General features: G+C 48.4%; 1 protein-coding gene across 7 annotated transcripts in view; it reads left to right on the top strand.

Annotated features, from left to right (window-relative positions):
* The window catches only part of LOC144754122 (butyrophilin subfamily 3 member A3-like), a 600119-nt gene that overhangs the window by 183336 nt on the left and 396740 nt on the right, over positions 1 to 20043 (top strand). For 5 of the 7 annotated variants that reach the window (XM_078641692.1, XM_078641691.1, XM_078641694.1 and 2 more), the window contains exons 9-10: positions 31 to 51; positions 140 to 160. The exons of the other annotated variants lie outside the window; for them this stretch is intronic. In XM_078641692.1, the coding sequence (XP_078497818.1) occupies positions 31 to 51; positions 140 to 160 (42 nt within the window). The remainder of the gene's footprint in view (positions 1 to 30; positions 52 to 139; positions 161 to 20043) is intronic. 7 annotated transcript variants of the gene reach the window in all.

Here is a 20043-nt window from a genome sequence, read left to right as displayed (position 1 = left end):
ATTGAGTGTTCTCTATATTTTCTTTCATAGGTGATTTAATTAAAACAAGAGGTACGTTTATAAATTGAGCAATAATAAATAGATCTTATGTAAAAGCAAATTCTAGTGAGCTCTTATTAATTTGTTTTTGTGTACACAGACAATCTCCAAAAAGAAAAAGGTGAGTGGGATGCTCTTTCTATTAATATTGAGGAATTGGATGCTTTCTAATCTCTTCAAGTGGTATTTTACTGTCACTGTACACAGTTATTCATCTATGCCAGCTCATGCTTGGAAATAGTTTTTGTGGCATCATAATCTGGAAATTTAGTGGCTTCTTGCCTAAAGCTCTCAAATTTTGAAATCATTCTATTCCTAGATGGTCTGACTCTGGAATATTGTCTAGAGAGACATTAACAGATGCTGAAATGCTTACTTTAATGAAAGAATGGATTGCGAGAGCTAGAGGAATACAATACAGAATCACTCTTCTCTTGATTGATTTCCTGCTAAGAGTGATAGGGTACCAATTTTACATTACTTTCCTCTTCTGTCTTAACACCATTGAGATGTATTGACCTCACTAGATTTGCTCTACTGTTTATTTTTTAATGCTTTTGAACAGACAATTCTTAAATTTCATATCGGTTTAACTAGGCATGACTAACTAGTGTATCATAAAAAGGCCTATAATCATGAACTTCAAAATGTTGTCATATGTACAGTTCTTATGATGTCATGACTCAATTAACTATTCTTTTAAGCTCGCCACTTTAGGAGTAACCATTTCCCCTTGTTATCAATATAGTCCCATTTTGTAAAGTGCAAGAGCATTGTGCAAATCTGCCATTGCCTAACTGTTTTCGGCTACTAGCTGTACACCAAGATTTCTTCCAATCCTGCCTTCTGATTATATGGCCCCCCTTCCACTGTGTGGATGTCTCGTCTATGTATCTAATTATAAGCATTTACATGCCCTCGTAAACATGGCAATATCAGGCTTATCATGCAACGCCTTTCTGGTCACCTGCAGCATACAGCAGGACACAGGGAGGTTCATAACAGTTTAATTGAATAGATCATAATACAAGCAGTGTAGGTGTCAATGATTTATTTAGCACTTGTCAGTATAGGGGCTGTAAAGGTTTATTTTTTATAAGGAGGGAGGCGATACACATTTACGGTTTATTCAATTTAGGCAGTCCGGATTTACGTCACTCCATTCTTTAGTCTCCATGCTCAGGGCTGCTTTTAGAGTGGTTTCCCCTTTGTACAGTCCCTGTCAGGAAAGGCAAACCCTCTGGAAGAAACAAAATGGTCCTGAGCACTAAATATTGCCAGTATAAGCGGTAAGCGGGTGAGCAATATCTGAAAAGTGGGGAATGAACCTTCTACAGTAGCCTACCAGGTCCAGGAAGAACTTAACCGTTAATATCGTGAGGGGTCTAGGTAAGTCTTTGATAGCTTTAACTTTATCAACTGTGGCCAAATCATACTAGCGTTGATTCGGTACCCTAATTACCTGAACGGCTCAGTGGCTAGTGTGGACTTTTCGGTGTTTACTATAAGGCCGGCCTCTTTCAGGGCAGAGAAGACAGATTCCAAGTGCAGGAGGTGAAAGTCCCAACCCAAAATAAAGATCATTATGTCATCCAAACATTTACCTGCAAACTTTTGATATGGTCGCAAGGCCCTGTCCATCAACCTCTGGAAGGTTGCAGGTGCTCCCTAGACAACTAAGAGCATCACTTTGTATTGATTAAAGCCTGAGGGGGTAGGTAATGCTGTCTTTTCCTCAGCTGTTTCAGTAAGCGGGATTTGTCAGTACACTTTCTAAGATCTAGGGTAGAAAGGAGCTTTCTTTACCTAACTATTCGATTAGGTCATCACTCTTCTGAAGAAATGGAAAGAGTCAAACACTCCTGAAGCCAGATAGCTGTTGTTAACTGATTCCCAACCATTAGAGATTAACTTCCCACCAAAGGGTTAAGCCACTAAAACAAGTGAATTGAAAATAGGCACACAAATCTCTACAAAAGAATGGTGAGTTACATAAGATCCTCCAGAAATATGGAGGTGTGTTCTCAGGCAAACTAGGGAGAACTGCCCTTATAGACCACAAAATAATAGTGTGAGGGAAGCAGGTGTTTCGGTTACACCCCACCTGGATACCTGAAGCCAGGAGGGCCACAGTAGAAAAGGAAGTAGAGTCAATGCTACAAGGTGACATCATAGAACTATCCACTAGTGCCTAGTGTTCCCCAATTGTATTAGTCCCCAAACCAAACAGCTCCATCTGATTTTGTATTGAGTTTCGACAATTAAACAATATCCCAAAATTTAATACTTACCTCATGCCAAGAGTTGTTGAATTATTAGAACAGTTAGGCAAAGCAAAGCACCTTTCTACCCTAGATCTCACGAAAGTGTACTGACAAATCCCACTTACTGCAACAGCTAAGGAAAAGACAGCATTCCTTACCCCATCAGGCTTGTACCAATTCAAAGTGCTGCCTTGGGTCTCAATTGAGCTCACGCAGCCTTCTAAAGGGTGATAGGCATGGGTACTCTGACCATATCAAAAGTTTGTAGCTGCCTATTTGGAAGACATAGTGATCATTAGTCTTGACTGGGACTCTCAGCTCCTGCAATTGGGATCTGTCTTCGAAGCCCTCAAAGAGGTGGGCCTTGTAGAAAATGCCAAAATTCCACACTAGCTGCAGACTCTATGTATTGTCCCGATCGTCCACGTAGACAGGAGGTGCAGGCAGGGACTCTCTCAAAGTATGTACAAAAATAAATCTGGGTCTTCACTGGCCTGGTATTGTTGCAGGTATAAGCAATGAACATTTGGATTCACTTTTGAGTTCACTAGCACATCTGTTAATTTCAGAAGGGAGGCCTCGTGGGTATGCTGTATATTTGTAATTAACACTGCTTGCCTGCTTGCCTTTTTCGGGCTCTGTTCAAGTTGCCCCTATCCTGTTGTGCTGCCTGGGTTTGCTGTTTTATTACCAGCTGCAAAAGCCTCTAACCCGCCGCCAATGATTGTACCATCTGTGGTCTCAGCCTGAAATCACACTTCTGACTCCATTTGTAACAGGCTAGCAGAATAGATCCCCATGCAAGTAGTGTAGGTGTCTGATTTATTTTGCACCTTGCAGTACAGGGGTTGTACAGGTTTGTTTGTTATAAGGAGGGTGGTGATAAACATTACGATGTATTCTATTTAGGCAGTCCGGATTACGTCACTCCATTCTTTAGTCTTCATGCTCTGGACTTCTTTTAGAGTAGTTTTCCTTCTGGCAGTCCCCGGCAGGAAAGCTAGTTCCTTGGGAAGAAACAAAACATGTCCTGGGTATTAAATGATGGCATTATAATCCCACCGCTGGTCACCAGTAAAGCCACTATCAATATACAGTGGTTTGTGGTGCACCCTGGAATTCACCATACCCCTGTACACAGTATAGGATGTCTCTAGGCGGGAAACAACCATTACAAGGCAGTCATTACGATGCACTACCTTTCTAACGCAGTCTTTACAGCGCAACATCCTTTTCATCGCATGCCATTACGTAGCATGCTATTACAGTACATGTCACTACAACACATGTCATTACAACGCATGTCACTACTACAACACATGCCACTATAATGCAAGGTAAGTAATGGGAAATAGTAACTTTTTACCCCTACACTATCAAACACTTACCCTACTGTTGCACTACCTGGAGTGGGAATAGTAATTTTTAGCCCTACACTGTCCAACTCTTACATTACTGTGTATTATGCATTGGAGTGGTATGCGTTGTAATGGTATGCATTGTAATGGAATGTGTTGTAAGTGTAGATGTACAACCGCGTTGTATCATCCTTCACGCGGACCGCTTGGGCTACCTCTGATACCCAACCATTGTAACTCTACCGTCACTCAGACATCATGCACCATAACACTTGCCTTTTGCTACGGTTCGTTTCCTGAGCGATAGGGGTCTGGAGCAAAGCGTACTTTTGCTTTAAGTCACCTGGGGTACACAGTTCTCCTGCGTGTATGGTTCTCTCTTCTCCATCGCGTCTCCAGAGTATTCCTGCAGCTCTTACACAGCAGTCCGATCTGGGAACCATATTGCTGGTTGTTCTTTCCAGTCCATGTAAAACTCTTAGTTTCCCGTGACTCTTCCTTTTGGTGGACTTGGTGTCCCCTCTCTCCTTAATATCCCCTATCTTCTCTTTTATTTGTGAAAGGAGCGGGCCTCATGGACTTGCACATCTGAGCACGGCTGATGAACTAGACCCGTATTCCCTACATCATCTGGGAATCTACGGTGGCCATCTTTAAGTGCTTGGTGTCATGCACACCGGTCCCTTCACAAGGTGCAGTTTACAGTTTGGCAGACATTGAGAACTGTCATATCTTGGGAAATGCTTCACCTGTCAATCTTGCAAGTCCCTCTGAGGTAGAGTTCTTGGCCTGGTGGCCTGCCTGTCACTGGGCCACCATATCATTGTTATGGATGCCACGCCATATTAAGAGGATAGCTGCTGTATCTAAGTTTCCTTTCTTGAAAGAGTCACACGAGGCATCACAGTCCACAGTGTGAAAATCCATAAACGACTCAGTACATAGCGAGAAATCTCCCTGTGCCTTATACTCAGTCATTTTTCATTAACAAACTTTCACCGTTAGAGGGGTTTATTTAATTACTAAAAACTTTCATGAACAGGTTAAAGAAATACTTTGAAGCTCTATAGGGTTGTCTATCTTCAGTTTAACAATCACTCAGGATCTGCACTGAAGGATGAATATGGGTATTTCCAATTAGAAACAGTGGCCTTCCTCCAGGTGAGCCAAGGCAAGACTTGTATGCCACACATCAACCCTAGAAATTAAGAGATGCATAGAGAGTGCAACGAGTAAAGGTTTGAATTCCCAGCGCTGTCTCATTGGTCCTTCTTTTGGGTTGGTGTAAGTTTTTGGGGATGTAGGTGAAGGGATGCTATTCATTCTGGGAGTTTATCTTACTGCACATTTGGACTCTGTGTTTGTGTGAAGGCATTACGTCCCCAGACAGTTATCCCTCTGTGCCGTAGTTGTGGCCCCGGTCCCTGTTGGACTGAGTTCCCTGTCTGTGGTTGCTTCTGCCACATGTTTGTTCAACTTCTCGATCTCTGCTGTGGGGTTGCGGCAGTTGATGGAGCTCCCTGTGGCTGAACGTAAGGTGCATTCGAGTGTCCCTGTGCTGAGATTTGAGGATGAACATTCGCAGGGTTAGGTGGTGGCTGGACCTGGCCCATAGATCTCTGATAATCATGATATGCTTGGCATCTGTCTGCCAGGTGGTCCATCCTCTGGCAATAGTAGCATTTCTTAGGTTGCTGCCAACCTCCCTGGCCTCTGCCACCATAGCTAGGTTTAAACCCTCTGTAGTTTTGCAGTGGACCTCTCTTAAAAGGCTGGTGCCATTTGAATGCTCACTGCCAATGCGACCCGCTCGAGGGCAGTCTTTTTCAATTTGTGTTGGACCAATTTAGCATTGTCTCTCTTGGCTTGCTCTTGCTTTTCTCTATCCTTTTCTTGCTTCTTTTTGTGTTTTTTTAAATTGTTTTTATTGTTGCTATGTTGCTGCTATCACATGCACTTCATCAATATTACAATATCCAGCATTATTGCAGTGCTTACCAGACAGTATAAACAAGACATCGCATTTTTCAATTTTCTATATATCCATTGAACACTAACTTTGTGAAAACTCCTATCCCCCCCTCCACCCCAGCACTTACGTAACAAACAATTCTCATTCGTGCAGGTAACGATCTTCAAATTAGATTAATAATGCTGTTACATTTGTCAGACTCCCTGTTTTATCAATACATTCGTTGTTAAATCGATTAGTTTCTGCTGCATCCCGCCCTGCAAGGGAACTGCAAGTGCTCCCCACATTACCAACAACTCAGCACTGCACGGTGATAAGGCTGTGTTGCCGAGACAGAAGAAACAGACATTACAGTATGCTATCAGTCAATGAATGTCGGGGTGTTTAACTCGAAGTCCAGCAATATCGAGATCCAGTCTAGTAAGATATGTGTTTTCCTAAGCCCCCTACGTTCCTCTCGTTGTAGTTCTAGTCCTTCCGCCTTTCCCCAGCGGATCACCTCCCCATGCCAGGTGGCTGTGTCTGGCGGTCTAGCTGATTTCCATTTCATTGCTAATGCTCTTTTCGCCAGCAACAAAGCCATATCCACAAATCTAGTGGCAACACTCCTCTTTTTTCTTTGTGACCCAGACCTAACATTCCATACAACATGGTCTCGTACGGTCTGCCTGGTGCCACTGTTGCCAGGGCCTTCCGTATCGTCTCCCAATAGTATCCAATCTTAGGACAGTCCCAGAACATGTGCAAGAGACCTGCGTCGTCTGCGTTGCACCGGGGGCAACTACTCGTCACTGCCGGGAATATCGCATGCAGCCTGTGTGGCGTTAGGTATGCTCTGTGAATTATCATTAACTGGATGTACTTGAACTTCTGGTTCCGCGCTACTTTCGTGGGGTACTGTAGTAAGTTTTTCCACTCCGTGTCCCTGAGTGCTCTGCCCATATCGGTTTCCCAGCGGGCCCGGAGGGGCTGCAAGGTCACCTCTCTGCCTACCCGTATCCCGCTTGTCAGCCACTTTGTCAGGCGACTGCCCGATTCCATTAGGTATTGCATCGTGAGCAGTGCGTTCGTGGCTGGTTCTGTTCTGTCAATCGCCCAGTGTGTGGAAATGTAGAGAGTCAACTGTGCGTGCATGAGGAATAGCCCACTCGGGGTGTGATGCAAATTAAGGAAGTCTGCATGCGTCATTAGGCTGCCCTCCGAGCAAAAATCCCCTACCTGTACCACCCCGGCATCATGCCACTGTCGTAGTTTACGCTCCGTGAGCATGCCGGACCCCAATGGGATTCCCAGTAATGGTATCGTGGGTGCGTAAGTAGAATTTCTATTGGCGTATCTCACCGCCGCTCTCCACAGTTTAAGGGCTAGTCGGAGCAGGGGAGGGGCAGCGTCCGGAGTCCTAGCCCGCGGAAGCAACAAGCTGTGTATATCTCCTCTCGCTCTATCCGAGTCTGTCATATTAAGTTCATGAAGGTTTCGACCCGCCAGCCAATAGGCCAGCCATTGGAGTTGGCACGCATAGGCATATGCGGTCAAGTCCGGGACACCCATTCCGCCCCTGCCCATCGGCAACTGCAGTTTGGCTGATGCGCCGCCTGAACATGCCCCAGATCAACTCCGTCAGTGCCGAGTTCAGAGCTTTAAAGAAAGGGGTGGGTATCTGCAGTGGTATGTTGGTGAAATAATACAACAATCTGGGCAGGACCACCATTTTCGAAATCGTGACTCTGCCTGCCACCGTGAGCGGAAGCGTGGTCCAGAAGCGGATCTGTGCCCTTAAGATGGTAAAGGCCCTGCCCAGGTTACCCTCTATCATGTCGTGTGGCTGTCTGTAGATCTGTAGTCCAAGATATTTAAATGTCACGGGCTCAACCCTGAAGCTATGAGGTGGAAATTGCAAGTACGGGTCACCCAGAGACTCCTGGAAACAGTACCCATAGGATTTATTTTCGTTGATCGTGAGGCCTGGTAAGTCCCTAAAATCTTGAAATATTTCTGGAAGTGGGGTCAGTGGGTTCGTTACGTCGTTGAGGAATAGCAATATGTCATCCGCATAGGCCGAGACGACATGCTGGGTGTGTAGACAGGTCACTCCCCTGTGAGCCGCCAAAGTTCGAATCTTTACCAGTAGGGGTTCTAACGCTATGATGCAGAGCAGGGGCGACAGGGGGCAGCCCTGTCTAGTACCCTTCTGAATTTCAAACTGCTCCGATATACACGCATTAGTTCTGGCACGTGCTGTGGGGCCAGAATAAAGCAATTTAATCCATGCTACGTATGTAGGGGGGACACCTAACCTATTCAGTACTGAAATCATATAGTCCCACCTTAGCGAGTCAAAGGCCTGTCTAAGGTCCAGGGAGATACACCCTTCCTTTCCCCCAATTCCAGCAACTGACATCATTAGTTGACTCAGTCTGCGTAGGTTTAGTGCCGTACTTCTCCCTGGCACAAAACCACATTGGTCTGGGTGTATGATCTCTGCAATGTATGGAGACAGTCTGGACGCTAACAGTTTAATGAGGATTTTGTAATCTGTATTTAGTAAGGATAGCGGCCTATAATTCTCCAGCAGTAAGGCGTCCCTACCTGGCTTCAGAAGGGATACTATCATTGCCTGTGACGTTGATCCCGGCAGCGTGTTGCTTGTCAGCGCCTCAGCATATAACGTGTGTAACCTCGGAGCTAGGGTGTCAATGTATGTTAGGTAAAATTCCGCCGGCAGGCCGTCGGACCCAGGGGACTTGTTTTGTGGCAGCGCCTTAATTGCTTGTCTAATTTCTGGGATCGTGATGGGTTTCGAGAGTTCGGTCTGTTGTGCAGATGTTAATTGTGGGAGTTGTATGTCTGAAAGGAAGAAGTTCAGTTTCTGTTCCTCAATGGGGGTATGTGGGCCATACAGCGTAGTGTAGTATGTCTTAAAGACAGTGTTGATATCCAATTGAGATTGTGTTATCCGCCCAACCATGTCCCTTATCTCCGTTATTGGGGCGTACTCAGGAGTGTTAACTGTTAATCGCGCCAATAGTGGACCCGCCCTGTCCGCCTGTGTGTGCTGTCGACATGTATATTCCCTATAGTCAATCACACGTAGCTCCTCTAGTAGCTCCGCGTGCCTGATCCGTGCTTCTTGAAGTTGGGTGAGATTACCACCCGTGCCCACCGCTTCGGTTTCCAGCCCGCCAGACCACCCTCCACCGCTCTAAGTTGTCTCATGCCTAACCCCCACCCTTTTCCCCATCGCAACCCCACGGATAGTTACTTTAAACGCGTCCCACTCTATTTGCCTAGTACTAGCCGCGTTTTCGTTATCAGTGAAATACTGGGTAGTGGCATCTTGCAGAGCTGAGCGGAAGACTGAGTCTTCCAGTAAGCCGGGCGTCAAGCGCTATGTCGGTATCGGGGTGGGGAGCCTTCCCCAACGTACAGTCAGTTCCACAGGGTTGTGGTCTGACAGAGTTTTCCCCATATGTAATACTCGTTATGGCCTCAGCCAATGGGCGGGAACAGAAAATGCGGTCTATCCTAGTATGTAGGTTGTGAGGTGGGGAATAGAACGTGTATTCTCTGTTGGTAGCATTCATTATCCTCCATGTGTCTACCAGGTCCCACCCCGTTGCCAAAGCAGCCAATGCCTCCGCCTGTCTCCTACTTTCTGTGGCGTGTAGTGGGGGGTGCGACCTATGTAGTGTGAGATCCAACACCGCATTGCAGTTTCCACCCACCACCCAACTGCGCCCTACCCAACCTGATAACACCCCACTTACATCTTGGAAGAACTGGGATTGTTCCGAATTGGGCGCATAAACACAGCCCAGGACTATACACAGGCCATCTAGTACTCCTCTCAGGAACACAAATCTCCCATCCCTGTCAATCTTTTGTTCTAATACTCTGAAGGGGACATTATTCCTTATCCAAATAGCGGCACCCCTAGAGAACGCTGAGTATTCTGTGGCATATAACTGACCCTTCCATTTTCGCAACATTTTGACACCCTCCCCTTTATTCAGGTGAGTTTCTTGTAGAAACGCTATGGACACTCGTCGCCTGTTCAGTTGTGCCAGAACCCTGTGCCTCTTATGTACTGAGCCCAATTCCCTCACATTCCAGGCGCAGATTTTATAATTATTAGGGGTCGACATTGGCAAGAATGCAGTTAACTATGGACGTTGCCCTGCTCATCAACAATTCTGACATATTCCAATATAATGTAAGTGCAAAACTTATACTGATCTCCCCAACTATAAGGTCCCCCTCTCTAAACTGTGAGGGACCAAACCATCGCACCCAACTGGGGTACAAACTGATTGTAGTGGTGCCCATGCCTGGGGGGGTGTGCCCAGCCAATGTCTTGTAGCGGTTGTCCACTTAAAGTCACACCTTCGTAACACCCCAAATGCAACATATTACTCAGTAACGGTTCCCGCCCTCCAAGTAGGCAGGCCGAGTTTGTGGTTACATTACCAAACTGCATGTCCAGAGTCAAAGTTCACATGTCTGCTGCCATCTGCGCCGTTATGTGTGGGAACAGTTGTACACTTGTGTCCGTGTCCGATGCGGCGGTGTGTGAGCCGGACCGGCTATTCGTCTCCACATCACAGATCGCATCATGTTCTGCCAGTGCATCTGATGTCAGAACTGCGCCTTTACGGGAGGACCCTGCGGCCCCCTGGTCTCGCCTACTAGGGTGAGAGTGCCCCATGCCCACCTCCATTGGTTGGTCCGTGTGCAACTGTGGGGTGTCCCGACCATGCTCATCCCGTTCCCGCAGGCCATCGTCTTCGGACTGGGGAGGCGTGAGTGATACCTCCATCCACTCCGAGGCATCTTCCGGAGTGTCAAAGAAAAGCGTCTTGTGGTCATGGACAACCCTAAGTCTCGCCGGGAAAAAAAGAGAGTATTTTATATTCCGTTCCCTCAGTGACCGTTTCACCTCCCAAGAGGATGCACGGGCCTTCTGCACTGCTTGGGTGAAATCCGGGTAGATGGAGATTGTCCTGTTTTCATATTTCAACCGGGCTTTCTCCCTTGCGGCTCTCAATACTGTGTCCCGGTCTCTGTAGTGCAGCAGTTTTGCTATTAGTGGACGAGGGGGCGCCCCGGCTTCGGTGGTCGAGGTGGTACTCTGTGCGCCCTTTCAATACTATACATCGGGGAGAGCTCCTCTGGATTTACAATCTTCTTCAGCCAGTCTTCTACGAAGCCGGTCGGATTAGTCCCCTCACTTCGTTCCGGCACACCTATAATGCGTATATTATTGCGCCGGGAGCGCCCTTCCGCGTCATCCACCCTGTCCCTTAAGTCTTTGATTTGTTTCTCCAGTACCTCCAGTCAGGTGGAGTGGGCCGTCTGCTGGGGGATCAGGTCATCAAGTGCAAGTTTATGTTCGGCCACTTTTTTGGATAGTTTTTTGTCGTCGTCTTTCAGTAGTGAGAGTCCTGTGGACATCAAGTCTATTCTGGATTCAAGGGCTTCTCTTGTGGCCCTAATTTCGGTTAGTATAAGGTCTAGTTTGGCATCCTGTGCTCCCATTCCCATCGGTGGGATGATATCTTCGGCGGAGGAGGCCAAGGGATCCTCCGACCCAGAGGAGGGGGCCAATGTGCGCGGGGCCGGTTCAGCGCGGCGGGGGCCGTTGCGCACCATCGCGCGGTGTCTCCACTCGTTCCACGTATAATATCTTAGCTCCACTTGTGAGCACTGGTTCCCGGCGGGCGACTCCGCTGTGTTCTCATCCAGTGGCACCTGGTGTTAGGACAGTAGCAACACGCAGCTCAAGGCCCCCAATGCCGCCTCAGATGTTGTGTGCAGCAAGCCCGGGGTGTCCAGGGACGGCAAAAGTGCGATGCTCAGGGGTCCGTCACTCACCACCACCGCCTCCGGAGAGTGTGATCTGATTCGCAGTGGTCACTGTAGCAGTACAGGTCTCTCCCGCTCCGAGAGGGCACGTGGCCCACCCCCCCTCCAAACCAGTCCTGTGTATGGGCAACACCCAGGGCGGATACCAGGTGCCAGATACAATGTGAGCGGCGAAGTCAAGCGTTGTCTGGGGCCGCCACTCAGGGTCCAATTCACTTGCAGTCGGTCTTAATGCAACTGCGCCAACTCATAATGGCCACCCTCGCCGTCTGTGGGTGTGCCCCTGTCCATCAGAGTCTCTCTGTACTGCCGCCTCCGTAGGCACCCAAGGCTCCCCTCGGGAGTCCGCCCGACTGTGTCCAACCCACCGCACAGTGTGGCCCTGCTGTGCCGCCGTCCGGGTAGCGTGCGGGAAGGGGTGGAGCCGCGCCCCGACTCACAGTCGAAGTACGGTCCAGGGTCTCGGGTGCTATCACCTCCGCGTCGGGTCACTGGAGGGCGGCGCAGTCATTCTTCTCGGCCCCGCAGACACCCGGTGACGAGGGGCGGTGGACACAAACCCCGCGGGTTGGCAGCAGCAACCTCCGACGGATGCCTCGCGGGAAGCGGCGGACGCGCCCTCCCGCCCGCCGGGCACAGCTCACTTCTGGCCCGTCCCCGGTCTTACTGTGGGTCGGGGTACTGCCTGCGCACAGGCCCAGCACACGTCCCAGGACGGCGTCAAGCAGAAACGAACGCCGGACCTCAGATCTTCTCACCGCTCACGCCGACAGGTGTTCCGTGCCCGGTATGCACAGGGGAGAGGGTACTGAGTTACGAGTAGTCAGGATAAATGCCAGGAATGGGGGTTTTTAGACGGAGCGAGCTCGGCTCACGTCTTACAAGGACGGCTGCTAGCCATGCCCCCCCTTCTTGCTTCTTTTTGTGGTAATGCAATAAATGGGCTTGTATCTTCCACCAGGGTTTGGTGCCTGTCCCAATCACGCTGTTCAGTCCCCTTTGTATCTCTGTGGACAGCCCCCTTTTGAGTATATTGTAAAAGAATGCAACTTATGGGCCTGCATCAGACTTCGGATGTCCTTTCTCTTGTCCCCATTATTCCCTCATTCTATCCAGAAAATCAGTTATACCTCTCCCTGGTTTCCGCCATTAACCCTCCCACATCTGGGCAGCCAGGAACATATACCTCCGGGCTGTCCATATCCAGTGCCTGTATGAATTGAATGTGGCTGTGAAATGCTCAATGGCTGTCAGCGTAATTGCTGGGATGTGAACTTGGGTGATCACTGCGTTAGTCTGCTCTCCAATTAGACCACTTAGCAGACTTTCCTGCAATGTTTGTTTCAGAGCATGAGGCTGTAACTTAACCCCTCCTTATCTATCTGAGCCCATTGCACATAGATGGTCCCTGACATACCCTTCTGTAGTAACTGGTACATTCTTACTTCAGGTAGCTCTACAGACTTCTCTCTGACATGGCATTCACATTTATTTAAACATTCCCGGGGTTCTATGTGTCAGATGCGACAAACGGGGGGGGGTATCAAGGTTCTCAAGCCTTTTCACCGGTCTGGGTTGCACTCGAAATGTCTGCCCTGTTAGTTTATCATGTGTGGACCTACCTGTTTGTCGTTCAGTAGGGGGCCCGCCGGCTCCTGCTATTGGTGGATTGGAATATATTAATGCGTGGTGAAGTGGCGTGAGCACCTCGATACCTTCATATTGTGATGTTGGATTATTGATCTGGGCCTCCTTGATGATGGCCCATTATTCTAATAATGTCTCTCTCCTGTCTTTTTTTTACCTGTGTATTACTTTCTTTGTGTGTTCTCATATATTCAATTGAGTTAGTTCACAATTTCCCTCCTTTGGCCAGGAAAATGTGTGTGCGTGCCATTCTTGGCAAAATGTATACTTTTGTTTGCCTGTGTGTGGAACCTGGTGTTCATGTGTTTTAATGGGTAATCCATAATAAGTCCTGTTGCTTTAGTGGACAAAGTAAGACAGCTCCTTTTTGGGAGATCTTTGTTTTGATCTAATTGTGGGGAAAAATGCTCATGGTGCACTCTTATAATTTTGTTCTGCGAGCTCAGCACTATCTGCAGATTCATCAAACAATTTAATATGAACATTTCATCAACACAAAAAAATGCATGTGAAGGGTTGCAGCATAGGTAAACAAGCATTTGCAAATCAATAGGTCAGCTGACCTGGTCTGAGACTTCCTGACCGGCCGCGCCTCAAATCGAGCCCACCGGACCGACAACACAGCGGCTTGACTCCACCAGATGGCCTGGTCCAAGCCTTCCTGAATAGCCCTGCCTCAAATCGAGCCCACTACACCGACAGCACAGCGGCTTCTACACCACCAGATGGCCCGGGGCCTTCTCTGGTTGCTCTGCTCTCCAGGCTTTGTGTCCTACATAGCTACCCTGACTCCACCAGGCGCCCCGGTGCCATTTCGGACGTCCCCCGGCGGCGCTTTACTTTTTATGGGTTATGTGCCCTTTGTAACGGGCATGCCGCTCAATTTGTTCTCAGGTCTAACGATTTAACGGCTGGGCCTTCAGATGCCTCAGTGTCATTTGATCTGCCCTGATTTGCACTGATCTAGGGCAGTGTTATGCCCCCTGAAGCGACGTGATGTTCAGCTCTCCTCCGGACCGTTCTGTGTCTTCCAGACTGGCCTGCGTTTCGATCGGTGCTGTAGTGGTGCGCTCCCGATTGCGCTGCCCCTGGCGTTGTGTGCCCTTGTGAACGGGCGTGCGGAGCTTTGTCTCTCCTGTCGAGTTCCCGGCCTTGAGTGGACTGGAGGTGGTGCTTGTTTACCTTTGTCTTGCCTCTCGGGGTCCACTTGGATCACCCGACTTGCAGACGGGGCTCGGTGGCTGGTTTTACATCCTGGCACCCCTCCCAACCCATGACTCCTCAAGCTATCTTCAAACTCTTCATTAAAACAGTTAGGACCATATGTATAAAAAAACAAATGTGCGATTCTCAGAATGCGATTTGTAGAGAATCGCATGTTGAGAATCGCAAATCGGTATGTAAATAAAAAATCGCAAATAGTTAGCGATTCCTAAAAATCGCATAATTAGTTGCGAATACCCAAATAGCGATTTCTTAATTGCGTATTCGCGGATTTTGCGAACTCGCAATTAAGGAATCCCAAATCTGCTAATCGGAAACTCAGGGCAAGCTTGATGACATCACAACCAGGAAGTGTGACTACCCATGCTGCACCTGAGTTTCAGAAGCAGAGTGAGAGGCTGGAAGGAGGGCTGAGGCACCAGTGCACTGCTACAGAGACAGGAGAAATGGCCACACAGGAGCAGCAGCAGGGTGAAACAACCAGAAAGAGAAACAGAAGTTTTCTGAAAGGGAGCAGGAGGTGCTCATCCAGGAGATGGTGGTGAGCCATGAGCTGCTATTCGGTAAAAAATCCCTTAGAGTGCCAGAGACCTGCAAAAGAAGAATATGGGCAGAGATACAGGAAAAGTTCAACTCAATTAGCGTCACCCACCGCAGCATGGAAGAATTGCGCAAGCGGTGGTACGATCTGCGCCAGCGCTCAAAGGGAAAGGGTTGCTGCCAGGCTGCAGGAGGCAAAAGAGACCGGTGGAGGGACTTCCACTGCCACCGCTTCCACGCCGCTGGAGGAAGTGGTCGAGGGGACTTTGGTACCGGAGAGTGTGAGCGGCATGGCAGACCTCGATAGCTCCGACTCACCAGTACCAAGTCATGGTAAGAAGTATGCCATCACACCCCTGATAGCGACCTACTACACCCCCACACCCAGGAGAGACCCAGGAACACAGCATAAATGTTAATCCAGTGCAGACACACAAGCAACCACAGCAATGCATTAAGGGAGATGTAGTCACATGAACCAAACAGTAGAGCACTGAAACCCAGCTAGGCACAAGCAGTATGTGTGTATCAATGAAGGCAAAATACAGGATCCATGTAACAGACAAAATAGTGTAATTTATTGCATTACCAATGCACGGCAGAACAGCAAATTAATGTGTGCATTTATGTCCACAGTACCACAGAAAACACAGGGACAGAGGCCCAGAGGGGAAGATGAGTCCCACAGTGCAGCAATGCCAGGGCAAGTGGAGGAGGAGGAGGAGGAGGAGGAGGGCAGCCCTGTCCTCCCACCAAAACACCCCCGGCGCATTGCAGTGGCTCCTTTGCCACCGCTGGAGGATGAAATCTGTGACACAGATGAAGAAAACAACCAAGTCCAGGGACAGTCTGAGCCACAACCCAGACCTCGAGCACTTCCAAGTCCCATCCCAGTCATTCCATCCAGGCGCAGGTCATGTCCATCCCCAAGTACATCTGCGGCAGGAGAGGAGACAGTGCTCAGCGGCCTAGAAAGAGAACACAGAGGCATCTTTTTCCAACTTCAGGCAGTGTCTGCTTAATATCGCATCTTGGATGACAGACAACTGCCTGAAGTTAAATACGCGCAACCTCCAAGAGCAGAGATGTGGTGGCCGAGAGAGCTGAACCCTCCACCTGAACCTACGCAGGTTGCAAGAAACCTCGGCTTTAAATTTGATTCCGCTCTCTCGGGCAAAGCTCAGGTTAATTATGTATCCTCACAATGTGAGGGGAGAGGAGTTGGCCTAACGGCTAGGGCGCTCGACCTCGGACCTGTGGATCTGGATTTGAGTCTCGGTAACGACGCCAAAAAACCTCCTGTGATTCTGGGCAAATCACTTAATCTCCCCGTGCCTAAAAATGAATCTGTGTCCGTCCTCATGTAACGTAACTGGTACTATGTAAAGCGCTCTGATACCTGATTCGGTTCGGGTCAAGTTCGCGCTATATAAAACAAATGTTTCTGGAAACTTAAAACGCTCTGTAGATTTCTTCACTTTCTTCCGATGGACAGCAGGAAGACAGTGGTACATGCCCTGATCACTTCGCAATTAGATTACGCCAACAGTCTTTATCTAGGCCTCCCTGCCTATTTAATCAGGAAACTTCAGATTATTCAAAACTCAGCTACAAGGCTGATCAAGAACATCCCACTTCGTCATCATATCTCCCCTCACCTATGGAGCCCACTGGCTCCCAGTAAAGCGAAGAATTGAATTCAAAGCTCTAACAATAGCACATAGAGCTCTGGCAGAGAAAGGTCCTAAATATCTCAAAACGAGAGTACAGAAATACTCCCAGACCAGATCCCTAAGATCTAATAATCAAGAACTTCTATCAGTTCCCCGATATAAAAAAGCCCGCTTTGGTGGCAGTTCATTTATGGTTAAGAAAGCTGCACTGTGGAACACCATGCCCACACATATCAGGAAAGCCAAGACAGAGAGACTGTTTAGGAAAGATCTGAAAACCTGGTTATTTAACCTCCCATGATACCTTTAGCGTCCCCCCCTCTGCTGCTGCTAGCGCCTGGACACCCCCGTTGGGGGTAGCCGCGCGCTCTATAAATGATAATAATAATAATAATAATGCTTGAGGTGCAGCGCCTGCAGGGGAGAAGCATAAGGGCAATTCAAAGACAGCTTAGGGTTGGCTTCAGGGGCATGACGGGTGCCCTGGAGGTACTCTGTGCGGAGATAAGGGCAGACCATGCAGCTAGGCGCAGGGAGAGGCAGCGCCTCCACACACGCCTTGACCTATTCACAAGGGCTGTAAACCGTCTGGCCTCAGCCACCTCTGTGCAGTCACGGTGCAGCATCAGCATGCAGCGTGAGGTGGCACACTGCAGTCAGGACCTGGCCAGGGGACTAGTCTTGGTCACAAGTGCTGTGGACCAGCTGCGGACAGTTACTACTGCAGATGCCACTGAAGAGGGCAATGTGCACTCGGGCGCGGACCTGTGGGACGTCAGCACCGCTGTTGAGGTGCCCTGACTAACTAAAGGCAATGGGTGGATTAACCCATTACACACAGACAACTGTGAACAATTGCTTTTTTTTGCACTGTGCAGCCAAAATGTGCGGGACATTACAACCTACATTGTGTGCTACACAGGCTATGTGACGTTATTAATCCTGAACTCAAGGATATTAAACACAGTGTAGCATGAATACATAGCATTGTGTCATCATTTCTCACCTAGAAATAGTTCTGTGTTATATCATCTCGCCTCTGGCTCCCGGCTGCCGCACCAATGACACCAGCTGCCCTACATCCCCTGGAACTGGCCCCTCCTCATCTGATGTTTCTGAATCGGTGAGCTCCACTGGGGTGCCTTTACTGGTGGCGATGTTAAGCAGCATGGCACGCACAACTACAATCTTGCAGCAGGTCTCAGGGCTGTATTGCAGTGCTCCTCCACTCTAATGCTCACAGCGGAAACGGCTCTTGAGTATACCAAAGGTCTGCTCAATGGTACTGCGGGTGGCAGTGTGGGCACTGTTGTACCTACGCTCCCTACCATTAACAGGATTTAGGTATGGGGTCAATATGAAGTCCCGGACAGCATACGCACTGTCACCTGTGAGGCAAGAGGAAATAGGTTAAACACTGTCCTGCCACCGCTGTACTTTATTGTGTTACTGTTTCCTATGCAATTACCTAGCAGGTAGCCCTCTCCAAATTCCCCATTTGTGAGTCAACGGTGGATCCCACTGTGGCAAAAGATGAATGAGTCATGGGTGCTGCCTGGGTATTTAGCTACGATGTCAGTGATAATGTGCTTGGCATTGCACACAACTTGTATATTCAGGGAATGGTAGGACTTGCGATTCCTGAACACTCATTCTGGGAAGGGGGAGATAGCGACATGGGTTCCATCAATGCAACCGAAGATGTGGGGAAATTGTGCAATTTGATAGAACTCCTGCTTGGTCTGTTCTAGTGCCTGTGCTGTGCTGGGGAAGTGGATGTGGTGAGGCAGCTCCTGGACCATTGCATCCAGGAATGCATGGGAAAAGCGCCAAAGTGCACTCTGTGAGACCCCTCCTGCTGAGGCTATCCCCCCTGGAAGCTCCCTGATGCCAAGAGGTGCAGTGAGCCCAGGACCTGTAAATGGGTGGGGATGGTATGTGTCCTGCGTGTGGGGTGTTCAAGTATGGGTTTGAGCTCCTCAATTAATTTTTTGCACAATCGCTAATCGCTAATTTAGCGATTAGCCATTATACCATGCGAATGTTGCTTATACATAGCATGGCTGTGTTTTGCGATTGAATACACCGTTTGTTTGCGATTCGCAGTGTTTGCAATCACAAAACAGCTTCATACATATGGCCCTTAATCACCCCTCAAAATGACAACAGGCCTGGCTAAACTGTCTTCTAAGATGGTGAACGGTGACTGTCCACTAAGATGGTGAGTGTCTGACCTTGCTTTCTGTTTATGCCTCCCTCAGCACTGTGCCCCTGATCCCTAATTCTCTGCGTCACAAACACTGGTCATGATAAACTGGCTTATCTTTGCAGCAACCTCCAGATGTTGGCTAACTGCGGAGGTGCGTGATTGTTTTTATAAAATTGGTCCCCAATGACTGGTCACAATCACTGGTCATGGCAAATTAGCTGACTTTTGTTCCAACTTCCTGATATTGGTAACCCTGGTGAGGGGCTTGATTGCTTTTGTAATCTTAATACCCTTTACGCTTCTGAATGGGTGATACCTGTCTTACCAGGGACTACTGTTGCCCCAGGGTCTTATTTCCTTCCACCAGGCATCCTTGGTTCAAATTGATGACACCACTCATTCCCTCCTTTCTCTGATGACGCCCATCCTTGCCGATACCCTCTCCGAGCTTGCAAAGGTAAGCAGCAATACACACCTGAGATGATGTGCCTCAATCCCCCCTGGATTGTTTCCGACCTTGACTACGGAATTGTTGGTATTTCTTTTCCGGAGCTTTTGACCTACGCCTCTCCCACCCTCGAAATCTTCTCTGAACTGTTTTTTTACTACCCCCCACAGCCTCTGCTTCTCAATCCCGCCTTGATGAAACTGGTCTGGGCTCTGAAATATTGAATATTGACTACTGCTTGATGCGCTGCTCTCTAACTTGACTCCTTCCTGCAGAATTATGGGCTGTCCCATGATTTTCTCTCCCCTACTATAGACTTTTACCCATTCCCCCCTGTTCAAATTTTTCAGGCCCTGGTCAGTCCTGTCATGTACAGCCTTGTTACTTCTTTTGACTGATGCCAAATAATCAATGTTATTTTGTTTATTGTTTGTGATTAGGTACCCGACCCTTATCCGCCCTCTTGCTTTTTTGCCGTTTCCCCCCTTGTCTGAAAGTTTAGACCCAGGTATATGTAGTCTCTTTAAGTCTATGTTGTTCTTGACCCCCTCTGAACTTGCTGGACTGCTTTCAATTAATCCATGTTAAATTAATTTAAAGTGTTTATTGTTTATACAATTAAGTAGTGCACCTTTCTCAGCTCTCTCTCTCGATTGTATTCTACCTTGGTGGCTCTGCACCCCTACACTCGTCTTACACAATTGTCTCTCCAAGTGTACTTCACCCCTCCCCCTGAACTTTCTCCTCATATCACCCCCCCCATCCACCTTACGATACAATCTTGTCCCCCCCTTATCTCTACCCTCA

This window comes from Lissotriton helveticus, chromosome 5_1, assembly GCF_964261635.1.
Source record: "Lissotriton helveticus chromosome 5_1, aLisHel1.1, whole genome shotgun sequence".
NCBI lineage: Eukaryota > Metazoa > Chordata > Amphibia > Caudata > Salamandridae > Lissotriton > Lissotriton helveticus.
Note: the sequence above shows the minus strand (reverse complement) of the source record. Positions and strands in the feature narration are given on the sequence as shown.